The sequence below is a fragment of the Giraffa tippelskirchi genome, chromosome 14 (assembly GCF_054371585.1).
Source record: "Giraffa tippelskirchi isolate mGirTip1 chromosome 14, T2T-mGirTip1v1.2.pri, whole genome shotgun sequence".
Taxonomy (NCBI): Eukaryota; Metazoa; Chordata; class Mammalia; order Artiodactyla; family Giraffidae; genus Giraffa; species Giraffa tippelskirchi.
The window spans coordinates 44,902,770-44,917,496 of NC_137288.1; the positions used below are offsets into that span (position 1 = coordinate 44,902,770).

Here is a 14,727-nt window from a genome sequence, read left to right on the forward strand (position 1 = left end):
AGAAAGGTTTAAAACTACCGTTGGAACAAAAAGGTTTGTTTTTCTTCAACAGAGCCTCATAATTAGGAATTTCAGTAGCCTGAACATCCCACTGAAGTATAGCATTTACGTGGCGGGTCTGCCTGACCACTGCGCCTTCGTCCACCCTTGAAGCGTGGCCAGAATCTCAAACCATCTATTTCACGCGAGTACGTTTCATGTTAGTACGTTTCACGTTAGTAGGGTTAATTACTGTTGTTTTCCTCATTGCTCAAAGAGAAGCCCAAGGAGTGCATTAAAAAAAAAAAAAAAATAGGTGCAGACTAGCTCAGGCTTTTCAGTTAACTCTTCAGTGTGAGCCTGAGTGTCAGTTACCTTCAAGTGGAAGACTGTAGAAGAGGGGATCCCTCTGCTTTCCTGGGGGCGGATTTAAAAGTTGCCAGGGCCGTGTCTGCAGGACGGGCGGGGACACAGTGCCGGATCCAGGGCCGGGCCGGCGCCTCCGCGGATGCTCGCTGAGCGAGCGCGGGGAGCAGACCGCCTTCCCCGGAACCCCGGTCGGGCAGACCCCGGGCCGCGCGCCGCTCCTGCCGCTCTCCCGGCAGGTCCCTACCTGTGCCGCGGAGCGGGCGGGCGGAGGGGCGGGGAGGAGGGACGGACGACGCCAGCCGCCGCGGAGCCGCCCGCCACAGGCCATTCGCTGGCTGTAGCCCCGGAGGGCGGCGGTGCGGCCGAGGGGCCAGCGCGGACCTCGGCGGCCCGGGCGCTAGTCCTGGGCCGCGCCTCTCTCCCTGCTCGACCTCGCCGGGAGCCGGGGGCGGGCCGCGCGAAGGTGACTTAGAGAGACCTTGCGGTGCCGCCCTGGGTCGCGCTTCCCAGCTGGGCTGGAGGGGAGGCGGAGGGACAGGCCGAGCGCGTTCGTGCGGGAGCCGCGAGCTGTGCCGGGCGGAGCGCGCTGCCGGGGGGAGCCCCGACCCCGGCCCAGGTGGGTGGGCGAGTGCTGGCGCCCAGGCGGCCTCGCTCCGGGACGCCGGGGAGGGGGGCGGCCGGGCGGGATCGGGGGCTGTGAATGGGTCCGAGGAGAGTTGGACGCGAGCATGCGGAGCGCGGCCGCTGGCACCTGGGGAGGGGTGCGCGGAGCCGGGGACCCTGTCCGCCTGGCCGCGGTGGGTTTGCAGTGGGTCCTGCGGGAAGAGCCGCTGGGGTCGGGGGTGGAGGGGGGGACGGTAGTGGAAGCCCCTTGAGCGGGTATTTTTCTCGGCTCATTATTGGTAGTAGGTCAAGTAGGGCCGGAGTGGGAGGAGTAAGACAGTGAAAGACATTGTTGTCCTAAATAACCTTCCAAGTTAGTGATTTTTTCGTTTGTCTCTGCCCTGGCTGACATTGAGATGAACTTAACCGTCCGCTGTTCAGAGGCTGCTTAAATTCCCCGAAAAAAACGGAGGAGGGGGAAATGCTGGAGTGGATTGAGAAGAGAAAGGGAAATCATACTGGGGTTGGGGAGCGGGGAAGTGGCTTTTAACTTTGTTTTGATTAGCGATTTTTGATTACTCATAGGCTTTCTTTGTAGCCTAAACCAGTGGAGAGGCACGTTCCGCAGCATTCATCGCATGTGGCTAGTTGTTTTGTGTTTTCTGTTGTGCGGGGTTTTTTTTGTTTATTTCTTCCTGGATTTGGAGGGAGGGTGGTACTGGGGAAGATGCCAGAGAAGAGCTTCTGCAGCTTTTGAGAGTTATTAAAGCTATTAAAAGTTTGTTAATTTTAATCAGGTTCAAAGACAGAACGAAGGCATATCATCTAGAAGACAGCATTGCTTAGCAGGAATCTTTTGCAGAAGAGAAAAATGCTTGAAATGCGTGTTGGTGGAGTAATGTGTAGGCTAGAATCTGGAGATCTAAATATAAATTTCCTTTTCAGTTTGAGGACACTGCAGAGTTAATCTCGGGGCTAAATAATGTTTGATTTTGACCCGGAAGCTGTTGACTTTGGCAAATTAGCTCAGCTTCAATTGAGTAGATATTTAATCTGATCGAGAAGACCCGAGAGCTATTTTAGCCTTTGTCATCGTGCTGCTTTTACTAGATTGGGGGCCTAATGGGATTTGTATCACTGTGAATATAATGGCAGAACTCTAGGCTTCCCTCTGTAGAAGCTCTTTAAACGTTAATTTCAGGGGAGTTCTGTGATGGTGAAAGTGGCCCACATAATCTCCCTTCCCTTAGTTGTCTACTGTGCAGAATGGGGGGGCGGGATTAAAAAGTTTATTAGGTTTTCCATATTAAAATCAAATCCATCTACTGATAATCAAGGTAGTATTAAATACAGTTCAAGCACATTTTAAGTATTGTACATAATTTGTAAGATAATTGTGCAGCATCCTATTTTAAGCTCTGTATAGTTTTTTACTTTGTTATTTACATTTTCTTAAAAAGGACTGATTTGTGATTATGTAGTTATGATTGTTTATCAACTCCACGAAGATTGTAAAGAAACTTCTAATTCCTTTAAAAAGTAGAAATTTAGAATTTTTATTCAGTCTGCATTATTCCTGGATTTTTAGCTTGTTGTGTATATAATCCAGAAGTATACTGCTGCAAACTAATCTTAGAAGCAGCTGGGACATAAGTTAAATAAATACCAAGTTTATGTACAATTAAGCTGGTTTTCATTTTGATAACTTTTGTGAACTTTTTGAACAGAAATACATAAGGTTTCTATTAGCGTGAAGTGTGTGGTTTGTGTGTATTAGCCTTGTGATGCTTGATGTAATCCAAGACTTACCCTGATATGTTTTTGTGTCTCACACTTACAACCTGCATACAGTTGTGTTTGTGTTGTTTGCTGCCATTTTCTTATCAGAGTGCAGTGCCGGACTTCTACTCTAGCTAAAGAATTTTGAATGAGTTATAGGCAGGCATAATTTTCCTCTCATTTTTAACTTCAGAGTGTTAAAGATATAACTCCTGTACATCTTTATAATAATCCACAATGGACTTGATCTCTATTACTTTATGCAAAATCTTCTGTTTAGTTCAGTAAGTATTTACAGAATGTTTACCTTATCAGATACTGCTGTACCAGTCTGTCTCCATAAAACTTAAGAGATTACTTCAAGAGCCAGATGACTGGGCTCTTAGAGAAAGCACAGCATATCCAGTGGGGAAGAGAAAGGAATGAATTCCAGCAAACAGTTCATTAAGACTGGAACAGAGTGGAATGAGTAACGAGAAGTCAAGGCTAGATGAATAGAAGCAGAGTCTTCTTGAAAGACTTTGTCAAACATACCTGAAGACTTTGGATTATTTGGGGCAGTTAGAATCACTGAAAGATTTTAATCAGGGGAGAGATTTTAATCAGATTTGTTCCTTATGAGAAGGATTAGAGGGCAGGCCCGAAAGCAGGGCGGCCAGGTGCAGAAATTCAAGAGAAAGATAATCAGAGTCCGATCCCAGCTGGTGGCTGTGGCAAGGAAAGGAAGATACAAAGCAGAGAGAAGGAGGAGACTTTGAGATAAACAAGATGACTAGGAGCCGATCATAGATTGGATAAAAGGAATGAAGCAGGTGAAGTCAGATAACAGACTCATGGCGTAAGCCATGGGCTAGATGGGAGTCTGACGTAGAGGGTAAAGGGGAGAATGAGTTCACCTTTGAACATGCTGACATGCAAATAAGGTCCTCCTGACTCGTCCAGTAAAAACTTGGGAATCTTTAGATTGAGAGTCACCTGGGTTCAACATGGTGATCCAGGCTGAAGGAGATTAGAAGTGTCCTGTGAAATCACTTGGGAGAAGTGTCCTTTGAAATCAAAGGGTTGAATTCTACCTGTGAAAGAGCCGGTGGAACGGACTGAGGAAAAGCAGCCTGAGAAGGCAGAGTCTTGACCAGGGAGCTCAGAGGACAGGAGGCGAGGAAACAACTCAGACTCGTGTGTTAGATTTGGTAGCCAGGTGTCTTTGATGAGGGGAGTTTTCAAAGCAGGATAGCATGAAGCCTGGCTGCAGTGAGCAGACGATTGAGCGGGGAGTAGAAAGTAAAAATGATGTAGACAGACTGGGATTCAGTCTCTGTAGACAGTCTGTGGATAATTACACTTTTGTTCCTTTCTTTCAGTCCTTCACCTCTTATTTATTTTTCTTCTTCCTGCCCTGGTAGGGCCTTCTGGACAGTGTTGAAATAGAAGCCCAGATGGTAGGAATCTTTGTTCATGCATGATAAGTGTTTTTTGGCCTCAAGGCATGTGGAATTGAACCTGTGTGTCTCCTACACTGGAAGCGCAGAGTCTTCACCACTGGATCACCAGGGAAGCCCCTGTCCCTAGTGTTTAAAAGGAATCTAATGACTCCCTGTTAAAAATATTTGGTGCATAACATTTATAAGATAAATGAAATTCCCTATCACTCTTATATTGCTGAGGGTTTTTTAAATCATGAAAGGGTGTTAAACTTACCAAATGTTCATTTGTCAAGAGAATCATGAGATTTTTCTTTTATTTGTTAAGGTGGCAAGTTATATTTTTAGATTCTTTTTAGCGATAAACCATCCTTGTGTACCTGGAATAAACTTAATATGGTCATAATGTATTATGTTCAACATTAGCCTCAAGTTCGTTTCTTTTGGTTTTTAGCATCTGTTTATAAGTGAGATGGTTTGTAGTTTCCTTTTTTGTTCTGTCCTCATCAGAGTTTAATATCAAGGTTACACTGGCCTCATATGATGAGTTCAGGAGTGTTCCCTTTTGCTGTTCTCTGAAAGAGTTGTATAAAATTGAAATGGTCTATTCTTTAAAAATTTAGTGGAGTTTTCTTATAAAACCAACTTGGTGAATTTTTTGACTGCTACTTAAATGTATTTAATGGTTATAGTGCTATTTTAGTTTTCTGTTTCTCTTTGGGTCAGTTTTGACGAGTTATATATTTCAAGGAATTTTACCTTTTCCATTTAGATTTTGAAATGTGTTGTTATAAGGAAGTTCTTAATATCCTTTTATTGTCTTTTTCACCTATGTTTGTTATGTAATTATATATTCCCTTTTCTAATCTTTTCCCATTTTTTCTAATATTTGGCCATTTCCAAATGAATTTTGCTTTCTTTGTAAGATAAGACTTATTAAGGCTTTGATTATTTTATCTAGTTCATCTTTTTCTTTTAAATTTCTGTAGTAATCTCTATCTTTTATCCTTGAGTATCTATACATTTATTCTCTGTCTCCTTAAAGTGGATAATGTGTTCAAAATTTTTTTCCAGATTTCAAGTTATATGTTTAATTCTAGTGTTTTCTAATTTAGTGAATATATCACGGTTAGCTTTATCCATTATTTTGATTATTTTATGGGCTTGAATAAAATATTTCCTAGACTTCATCATTCTAGACTAAGGGCTGCTAATGTATGTAGAGTTGTTGTTGTTAAGTCGCTGAGTTGTAGCTGACTCTTTTGCCAGCCCATGGACTGTTCGTGGGATTACACAGGCAAGAATGCCAAAGTGGGTTGCCATTTCCTCCTCCAGGGAATCTTCCTGACAGGGATCGAACCGCATCTCCTGCATTGGCAGGTGGATTCTTTGCCAGGGAAGCCCATATGTAGAATAAGGCCCTCCTAATATTTAAAATACCTGAAACTTCTGGAAGGTTTTGGCGACTTGGTTTTGTTTTTTTCTCTTTCCAACTTTCCTTGTTTTCATTGCTCGGCATTTCTCTCCGTCTCTGTTCCCCACCTCACTTTCCTCACTGCTCGCTTTCTTCCTCTTTCCCTCGCACCGCCTCTTTTGTATCCCTAAATACTTTGTGCAGTGGAAGAAGGATGACCGTCTTCCCTTCCCCTCTTCCCTACTATTTTATTCTGTCTCCCGAGCTTTCTACCCTCTGACCCCCAGCCCACCTCCATACCCGGAGAATTTTTCCATTATCTGCTTCCACATAGTCCATCTTGTTCCTTCCTTCTTAGAACCCTGGCTGCAGCACAAAGGAGGAAGATGCCAGTAACTTGGGTCTAAATTTCCTTTAGATGCTCAAAGGTTCATCATTCTGTATCTCATGATTTTTATTATTCCTTAGGCAGGCCAACTGACATCAGGGTTAGGGAGAGGATAGGGTAGGCCTAGGGAGGTGGCCTAGATGGTGGAGTATGAGCTGCTGTTATTTAGAGTCCTGAAATGTGGTCTCCAGTGTTAGTGACTCAGGACCTCACATTCCTTTTGTCTAACAGGGTTATTGACATAGATCCCTTCTCTCTACTTCATGAGTTGGTTCGAGACTCAAATAAGATAAGCATAAACCCGTCGGTTGGATGTAAGAGAGCCTTCCCATGCTTAATTTTCAGAAAAATGTCTTGAAAGGCTTTTGTGCTCAATTCAGGGACAGAGAAGTGGCATAAAAGTGGTTTGTGGGCTGGGGTGTTGGATCAGAGAAACCCTGGTGGGAAGAAGCAGGTGGTGGCAGGAATGACCAGAGCTTTGCTCAGCGATTCAGCGGGATTCATAGGGAGGCCTTCATCCTCTGGGGTGGGGAGCTCACAGCCTCCCTGGCTGGAGACACAGGCGCGTTGCTACATGTGGCAACCGGATCCTAAACTGCATCGATACCATCTGTTCCTTTACCTGTGGTTTTATTTGCTGCATTCAGGACACTGTGCCTTTCTGAGGCACTTGAGAAATCACCCTGCACTGAAAATGTTGATATGAGGGAGATTTTGTTGTTCCAGGGTCTAAACAACTGCATTACAAATGAAGTTTGGGGATATAATTCTCCTTAATAAAATTTCTTAGAAATGATTTAAACTTTCAGTATTTTCTTCACTTATTTTTGTTACTTTATTTTGTGTTATGGATGAGTTGTTTAAAATCACCAATCCATAGGCTCAGTCTTAGATTGTAGAGTGTCTCCTCTGGTACTGTTAAGGTTTTATTGCGGGCTAAGGTAGATCCTGAGCTTCCCAGGTGGCTCAGTGGTAAAGAATCTACCTGCCAAGCAGGAGACTCTGGTTCGATCCCTAGGTCAGGAAGATTCTCTGGACTAGGAAATGGCAACCCACTCCAGTGTATTCTTGCCTGGGAATTCCCATGGACAGAGGAGCCTGGCAGGCTACTGTCCTCAGGGTTGCAAAGAGTTGGCCACAACTTAGCGACTAAGCAACAACAAAGGTAGATGGGCTGTGTACAACGGAGAGAAAAGTAAAGACACCTCTTCCACTATGGTGCCTCCAAACAACAGAGTTTGAAATGATTAATACTGTTAATCTCTTCTCCTTCATTTTTACAGATGAGAGTAGGGTCTGGGGAGAGGGCTCGATACCTCCCCAAGTTTGTGTAGCTAGAAGGGGCTACTCTTAGAGCCAGAACCAGGAATCTGCCTCTAATTGCCATGCTGAAGAACAAGCCACTAATCACACACAGCTTGAGTTAGGAAAATTCATCTGTTACAGAGAAGACAGTTCACCTTGTTTCGAAGCTGAAGTGCCCATTTATAAGCTAATTTCTCAGCGCAACAAAAGGATACCAATTTTAAAAATAAGCAGATGGCCAAGAATATTGCAGTGTCTTCACGTTTTGCACAAAATAGCTGTATTCCAGGTCTTCAACAGGAAACACTGTATCTTTTTGTGAAAATTTTGCTTGGTGTAGAGATCACATTTTTGCAATACATAGAATTTATCCATGTCTCTAAATGTTCTAAATTTCATCCTAAAATTAAACGAGACTATCAGAATGCTACAGCCTGGGTTATATTTTCTTGATTTTCTTAAAAATGTCCCTCACTGAATTTTAAGTTGGAATTACACCTTTGATTTCTATTGAGTGGCATTTAAAGAAAATTTAGCTGAAAGTGGCATTATTGGTTATTTTTCCCGAAAATACTGTTAATCCCCTATATATTACACTGAATGAGAAATTAGAGCCAAGGGCAAAGAGGGAGTTTGTTTTCCCTAAAGAACCAGTTTTTGTTTTTTTTTCCTTGTGGATAATTAAAAGGTCATAATTGTATTTCACTTTCTGTTGTGGCCTTAAGAGAATTCAGCCCAGGTTTGTGACTTGTCCATGGTATCTGCGTAGGCACCATTGTTTGTAGGTCCTACCCTAGTCTGCGCCTGAAGTCATTCTGTTTTCATGGTTTAGAAATCACTGGATTACACCATTCTCTTGTGAACCGACTGGATGTGGTTGGGCCTCAATGCATTCAGTTGCCATGACGGTAATTTGAGTATTTTCTGCAAGTAATAAGTTCTAAGTAAATAGTTGTTAAAATGCTCGGAATAGATTTATACTTAATAACTGTAGTTTTATCGTATGTGAAGAACATACACATTTTGATATTTAGTTGACTTTGTAATAGATCATCGCAAGGACCCAACTTACACTATATAATGGATGTTACAATGGGAGCCTTTTTTTTTTCACGTTAATGCAAATCAAACTAGATGTACATTTTTTATTTGCAGAAAAAGTTTAATTATTTTTATTTGTTGTAAAATTCACATAGCATCGAATTTACCATCTTAACCATTTATAAGTGTATAGTTCAGTGGCATTGAAGTACATTCCTATTGTGGTGTTACCATCACTACCATCTATCTCCAAAACTCTTTTCATCTTCCTAAACTGAACATCTATATCCATCAAACAATAACTCATCATTCTCCTCTCCTCCCAGCCCTTGGAAATGATTGTTCTACTTTTTTGTCTCTCTGAATTTGACTACTTTAGGAATCTCATATAAGTGGAGTCATACATTATTTGTCTTTTTTTAACTGGCTTATCTCAGCATAATTCCTTAAAGGTCCATCCATGTTATAGCTTGTGTTAAAATGTCTTTTCTTTTTTTAAAGGCTGAATAATATTGCATCGTATGTATATATACCACATTTTGTTTATCCATGCATCCATCAGTATTGCATTTGGGTTGACTCAGCCTTTTGGCTGTTGTGAATAATGCTCCTGTGAACATGAGTGTACAAATGTCTCTTTGTGTCTTTGCATTGAATTCTTTTTAGTGTATACTCAGAAGTGGAATTGCTGAATCATGTGGTCATTCTATTATTTAGTTTTTGAGGACTTTTAACATACTGATTTCCATAGTGACTGTACCATTTTCCATTCCTACCAGCAGTATGCAAGGGTTCTAATTTCTCTGCATCTTCACCAACACTTTCTTTTCTGGGTTTTGTTTTTGTTCTTATGGTAGCCATCCTATTGGGTTAAAAAAAAAAAGTTTTTTATAAGTGGAGTTAATCCTGTTTTCTATCCAAATATTAACCCTGTGGTTGCCAGATTCTGTCTTCTTGTATTGGTTCATAATTGACCTCCAGAGCAGTGGGCTTCCTCTTACTTGTCAAACCATTCAGAAGTTGCCCTGGCTTACGTGTGGTGAAGGGTGCACACTCTCAATTCTCCTTAGTCCCCTCTTTTTCCACCAGCCACTAAAAAACAGCCACACAAACCAGGGATGATTCTTGAGGTTTCCATGGACTTTAGACTTTTGGTTTAAGTCCATGTATGTGTATTCTACTTTAATATTATCTTTCTGTACTTTAGATACTAAATGTTGATTTGCTGTTGTATTTCGAAGGATAATTGCTCAGTTGAAAAGAATTTTGTCTGCATGGGAAAATGAAAGCGAAGATACGTTTGAATCATGGAAGGTATAAAATATGAGACAAGGAAACTGATACACAGTTGACCCTTGAACACCATGGGTTTAAACTGCATAGATTCACTTACATGCCATTATTTTCTAATAGAAAATACTACAGTACTACATGGCCTGTAGTTGGTAGAATCAGCAGATGTGAAGGAATCTTGGATATGGAAAGAGGATTATAAGTAACAGTGGATTAACCTCTACATTGTGCAAGGATCAGCTGTACTTGAGAAAAGTCAGGCCTACCTTCAGTTGTGCAAGGGAAGTAATCGAGTAAATGTAATCAAGTAATCAAGTAACATGTGTTACTCAAGACCAGAGCATGATAATTCTAAAGTGTTAGAATTGGACAGGGAATTTAACATATTCTGTAGTGAAATTATTATTATTTAATCTTTAGCCATATTTAGGAGTACAGAATTTCCATAAACTCTGAAGTCAAAGAAATATTTTAAAAATAAGATGGAAACTTGGGAAAATGTAACCACAAAATTATAAAAAGGGATCTTAGAGGCTATCTAATTTTCCTCCCTTTGCAAGAATTTCATCTCCAACTTCCTGCCAGCCAGATGGTGCTTTTACACGCCATATAAACACTGCCATTGATGGGCATACAGGCGGTGGGTGCCAGTGGTTACAGGCTTGGAGCCTCAGTCAGACAGACCTGGGTTTGAGCCCCTGCTCTATCATTTACTGGTTCTGTGATCCTTGGCAGGTCATGTCACCTCAGTGAGCTTGAGTTGCCTCATAATTAATAAAACCTGCTTCATAGGATTGTGGGAGGATTACATGAGGTGGCGCACCACGTATTTATTGCCACAGCGTCTGACACACGGAAGACATACCTGGATGTTAGCTCCTGCTCTTCCAGGTGCAACCAATGCTATTACACATGGATAATCTTTTAGGGCCACCCATTCCACTGTAGGAAAATGATAAATACTAGAAAGTTAAAAAATTAAGATGAGGTTTTTCTTTTCTTTTTTCCTTTTCAAATTCATGGTTTCAAATCTGTGCTCTGCAACTGTTTCACAGAAAAGTAAAAGGAACTATTTGTCGTCATCGTTCAGGCGCTCCATCGTGTCTGACTCTTTGCGACCCCATGGACTGTAGCCCGCCAGGCTCCTCTGTCCATGGAATTTTCTAGGCAAGAGTACTGGCGCTGGTTACCATTTCCTACTTCAGGGGGATCTTCATGACCCAGGGATCGAACCCTAGTCTCCTGAAATCTCCTCAGAGATTCTTTACCTCTGAGCCACCAGGGAAGGTAGCCCTGAAAAGGAACTACTTCTCTTGACAATTCCTCAGCTATTTGGAGCATCCTGTAAATTCCTCCTTTCCCCAAGCCAGACATCTCCAAGTTCCTTCCACAGTTAACCCTGTGTCAGCCTTCCCAGACCCTTCCTTCTTACTCTTCACCGAGCCCCCTCTGGTATTGTCTTGAAAATATATCCCCCAGAAATGAGCCTGGCGCAAGTCCCATATGAAGCCCTGTGGGGTGAGGCTGCCTCTCCGGTCTCTCCTTTGCTTCCCTCTCACCCAGCTCACTTTGTTCAGAGGACAGTGGCCTCCTGTTGAGCCACAGACTCACTGGTGAGCCCCTTCCTACCTCAGAACTTCTGCTCCTCTCCTCCCGGAGCACCCTTCCCTGACACCTGCCTTCAGTCCAGTGGCGCTTGCCCAGGTGAGTCCTCTGGCCACCCTGGCTCCCAGGGCTGCCTTCCCCCTCCCACCTTTATTTTTGTCGTTAGCGTTTCCACCGCTTAACACACCGTGTGTTTCCTGCCTTCACCTGTTTCTCTTCCCACGGTAGACCGGAAGCCCTGTACACGCAGGTATTTTTGTCTGCTGCATCCCCTGCTGACGCCTGCAGCCTGGAATGCCCGGCATGGTGTAGGTGGTGGATGAATGTTTGTGGCCTGACAGCAGAATGCAAATGAGGATTGACTTCCCCTCCTTAGAAGCTGGATCATACTCTGCTGGGAAGGGGTGCTTGGGCACCACCGGTTCAGTCATGGCTCATTTTTTTTTTCTTTTGAAAAAAAGTCAGGAAAAGATTTAAGTGCACTTGAAGTAGGAAAAATTAGAATCCATGTTCATTATTGTAAGACTTTGAAAAATTTTCCAGTCACTTTGATTGCTTAATCAATATTTTATATAGAATCTTATTTGCTCATAAGGTTTTTGTTTTGCAAAAACCAATATTGGTCATTAAAACAAGAATATGTATCCTTTAAATGTAACTTAACAGAGCTTTCCAAGTAGTCGGCTTAAGAGTCATGATCTTTTCAACCCTTCCATTGGCCGGAACCCTACACCAGGTGCTTGGTCTCTGCTGTGTGTCAGGACTTGCAAAACTTGGGAAGCACTGGTTTAAGACACTTAATTCATTTTTTAAAAAAAAAAGTTGTTTATTTTTAATCAGAGGATAATTGCTTTACAATATTGTGTTTGTTTCTGCCATACATCAGCATAAATCAGCCATAGGTGCCCCCTGGCTCTTGAGCCTCCCATCCCATCCCACTCCTCTAGATTGTCACAGAGCAGGTTTGAGCTTCCTGCTCCATACAGCAAATTCCCACTGGCTATCTGTTTTACTCAACTCGTTATTGACTGGGAGTTTTTGCAGAAACTGACCCCTGTGGCTGGCGATTTGTTTTGTAAATGAATATTGAACAGTCTCCAGACAATAAAGTCTGTGTAACAAAAGGCGTATTGTAAGTAATACATCACCGGTCAGTAATGTGTTAAAATGTTTTCTTCAGATGGAGTTAAAACCTACTTAGTTGTGATTCCAGTGTATCATCCCACCCCTCCACCCCCAGTTTGAGAACCATGAAAACATTCATCAAAACAGAATAAACCATCAAAATTCTGTGGACTTAATGGTGTTCAACATGTATGCACAAAGGTATTTCCAGAGATGGAGCTGAAGGCGTTAGAAACAGGGAATCAGCGATAGTGGCGTGGCTGTGCAGTGGATTAGTCCTCAGCACTGAAAGGGACAGAACTGCTCATACTTGCAGCAACATGAATGAATCTGAAAAACATTCTACTGAGAGAAAGAAGCCAGACACAAGAAGTACACTGTGCATGATTCCTTTTATGTGAAGTTCAGGAGCAGACAACTCTATTGCCTGAGTTACAGAAATCAGAGCGGTGGTTGCCAGAGCTGGACCTGGGGAGAACAGGGAGAGTGACTGTAAAGGGGGGCAGGGGACCCCAGGGAACAAGCAAAGAGAAATGGTCTATATCTTCATAGTGGTGCTGGTTACATAGGGTATACGTTTGTGACTGTTCACTGAACTGTACATTTAAAATTGATGTTTTATTGCATATAAGTAATTTCTCAAAGTTCATTTAAAAAATTAAGAGTCAATAGGGTGTTTGTTCTGCTATTTATAACTTTTTCTGTTTTCATCAACAGAACTCTCAACTACAGAGCCCTGGAATAATGTCTGACAATAAGATCTGTTTAGATTAGGATTTAACTTCTTTGCTTTTAAAAATGATTGTTTATCTCTGGTGGCATATCTCTAAAAAGAGAAATTCATTTCAAGGATACATAAGATATATAAATCTGTGGTGAGTGATTATATAAGAGTAAGCTATTTTTAGGTAGAAGCTTTGCAGCCATGGTGAGACAAGAGTGTGCTTAACAGAATCTCAGATTGGCTTCCTATAGTAGACAGTTAAGAGAGCCTTGCACACTGCACTATTGGAGAATACCTTACAAGTAGGCATCATTTTGTGTTTGATGCAAATACAGAGTTTTCGTATTTGTGAATCTGATGCAAAAGTTTGCAAACATCACTTCATAAATAGACACATTTAAAGATTTGCTAATTGTGAAATTATGAGATACATGAAAGACATAAAAAATTCTGTAAAGTATAGGCAAGAATATAAATACCAGAACCTGGCAACTACTGGCAGGAGGTTTTGATTTGTCTTGGTCTGTTCATATTGGCAAATACACAAATATAGTGTACAATGCAGTTTAATATCCTTCATTGTCTTCAGTAGTATCAGAATATTTTTCTTTGTCATACATATTCTTTGAGAATATGTAAGAAATGTATTGTTTAAATTCCCATTGTCACTAAGTGAGTGGTTTTTTCACTATGCCCTTGCTAAATATGCTCAATTTTTTAGCTGTATTGAGGTATAATTGACGTACAATAAATTGGACACATTTAAAATGTAGTTTAGTGAGCTTTCATGCATGTTAACATTGTAAAACCATCATCACTTTCAGAATTAGGAATAATTCTATTACTTACCAAAGTTTATTCCTGCCTTAGTAGTACTTCACCCTCTTTCCTGTTCACAGGCTTTGGTTAGCTTTCTAGCACTGATTGATTAGTGCCTAGTAGGCATTTCCTAGAATTTTACATATATGGAATCATACCTTTGTGGGCATGGAGGAAGTTCAGCTTCTTTAATTATTTGCAGATCCATCTGTGTTGTTGCTCATGGCGATAGTTCATTCTTTTTTATGGTGAGTAGTGCTCCATTTTATGGATGTACCACAGTTTATTCACCTCTTGATGGACATTTGCATCGTGTCCAGTTGTTGGCTACTGGACATCTTTGTGTGGACATACCCTTTCATATGTCTTAAGTGAATACCTAGGAGCAAGTAGAATGGCTGGATCATATGGGAAATGCATCTTTGTGGGGGCTTTTTTGAGTTTTTAATTTTTGAAAAATTATAGCATTTTTGTAGCATAAAATTAACTATCTTGAGCATAAGTTTCAGTGGCATTTGGTAATTCACAGTGTTGTGCAACTGTCACTCAAAACATTTTTATCACTTCAAAATAGAACCCTGGGGATGAGATGAGATGGGAAGAAGGGTGGGAGGGAGATTCAAGAGGGAGGGGACATATGTATACGTATGGCTGACTCATGTCGTTGTATGGCAGAAACCAGCACAACATTGTAAAGTAATCGTTCTCCAATTAAAACAAAAACAAAAAAACCCTGTACCCATTAAGCAGTCACTCCCCATCCTCAGTCCTGCCCCGAGCCCATGAAAATGACTAATCTGTGTTTGTCTATGTGGATCTGCCAGTTTGGGGCATTTCCTGTAAATGACATCATGTAATATGT

At 41.7% G+C, this 14,727-nt stretch overlaps 1 protein-coding gene across 19 annotated transcripts in view; it reads left to right on the forward strand.

Annotated features, from left to right (window-relative positions):
• OSBPL1A (oxysterol binding protein like 1A) overlaps positions 1-14,727 on the forward strand; it is a 212,352-nt gene that overhangs the window by 100,744 nt on the left and 96,881 nt on the right. For 2 of the 19 annotated variants that reach the window (XM_081563221.1, XM_081563225.1), the window contains exon 1: positions 704-964. The exons of 13 other annotated variants lie outside the window; for them this stretch is intronic. Coding sequence is in view for 1 of the 6 variants with exons in the window: in XM_081563216.1 (XP_081419342.1) it covers positions 488-811 (324 nt within the window). In the remaining 5 variants the exon portion in view is untranslated. Of the gene's footprint in view, positions 1-52; positions 189-451; positions 965-4,133; positions 4,197-14,727 lie in introns of those variants that run through there. 4 more of the 19 variants (XM_081563223.1, XM_081563230.1, XM_081563216.1 and 1 more) reach the window with 4 other exon arrangements.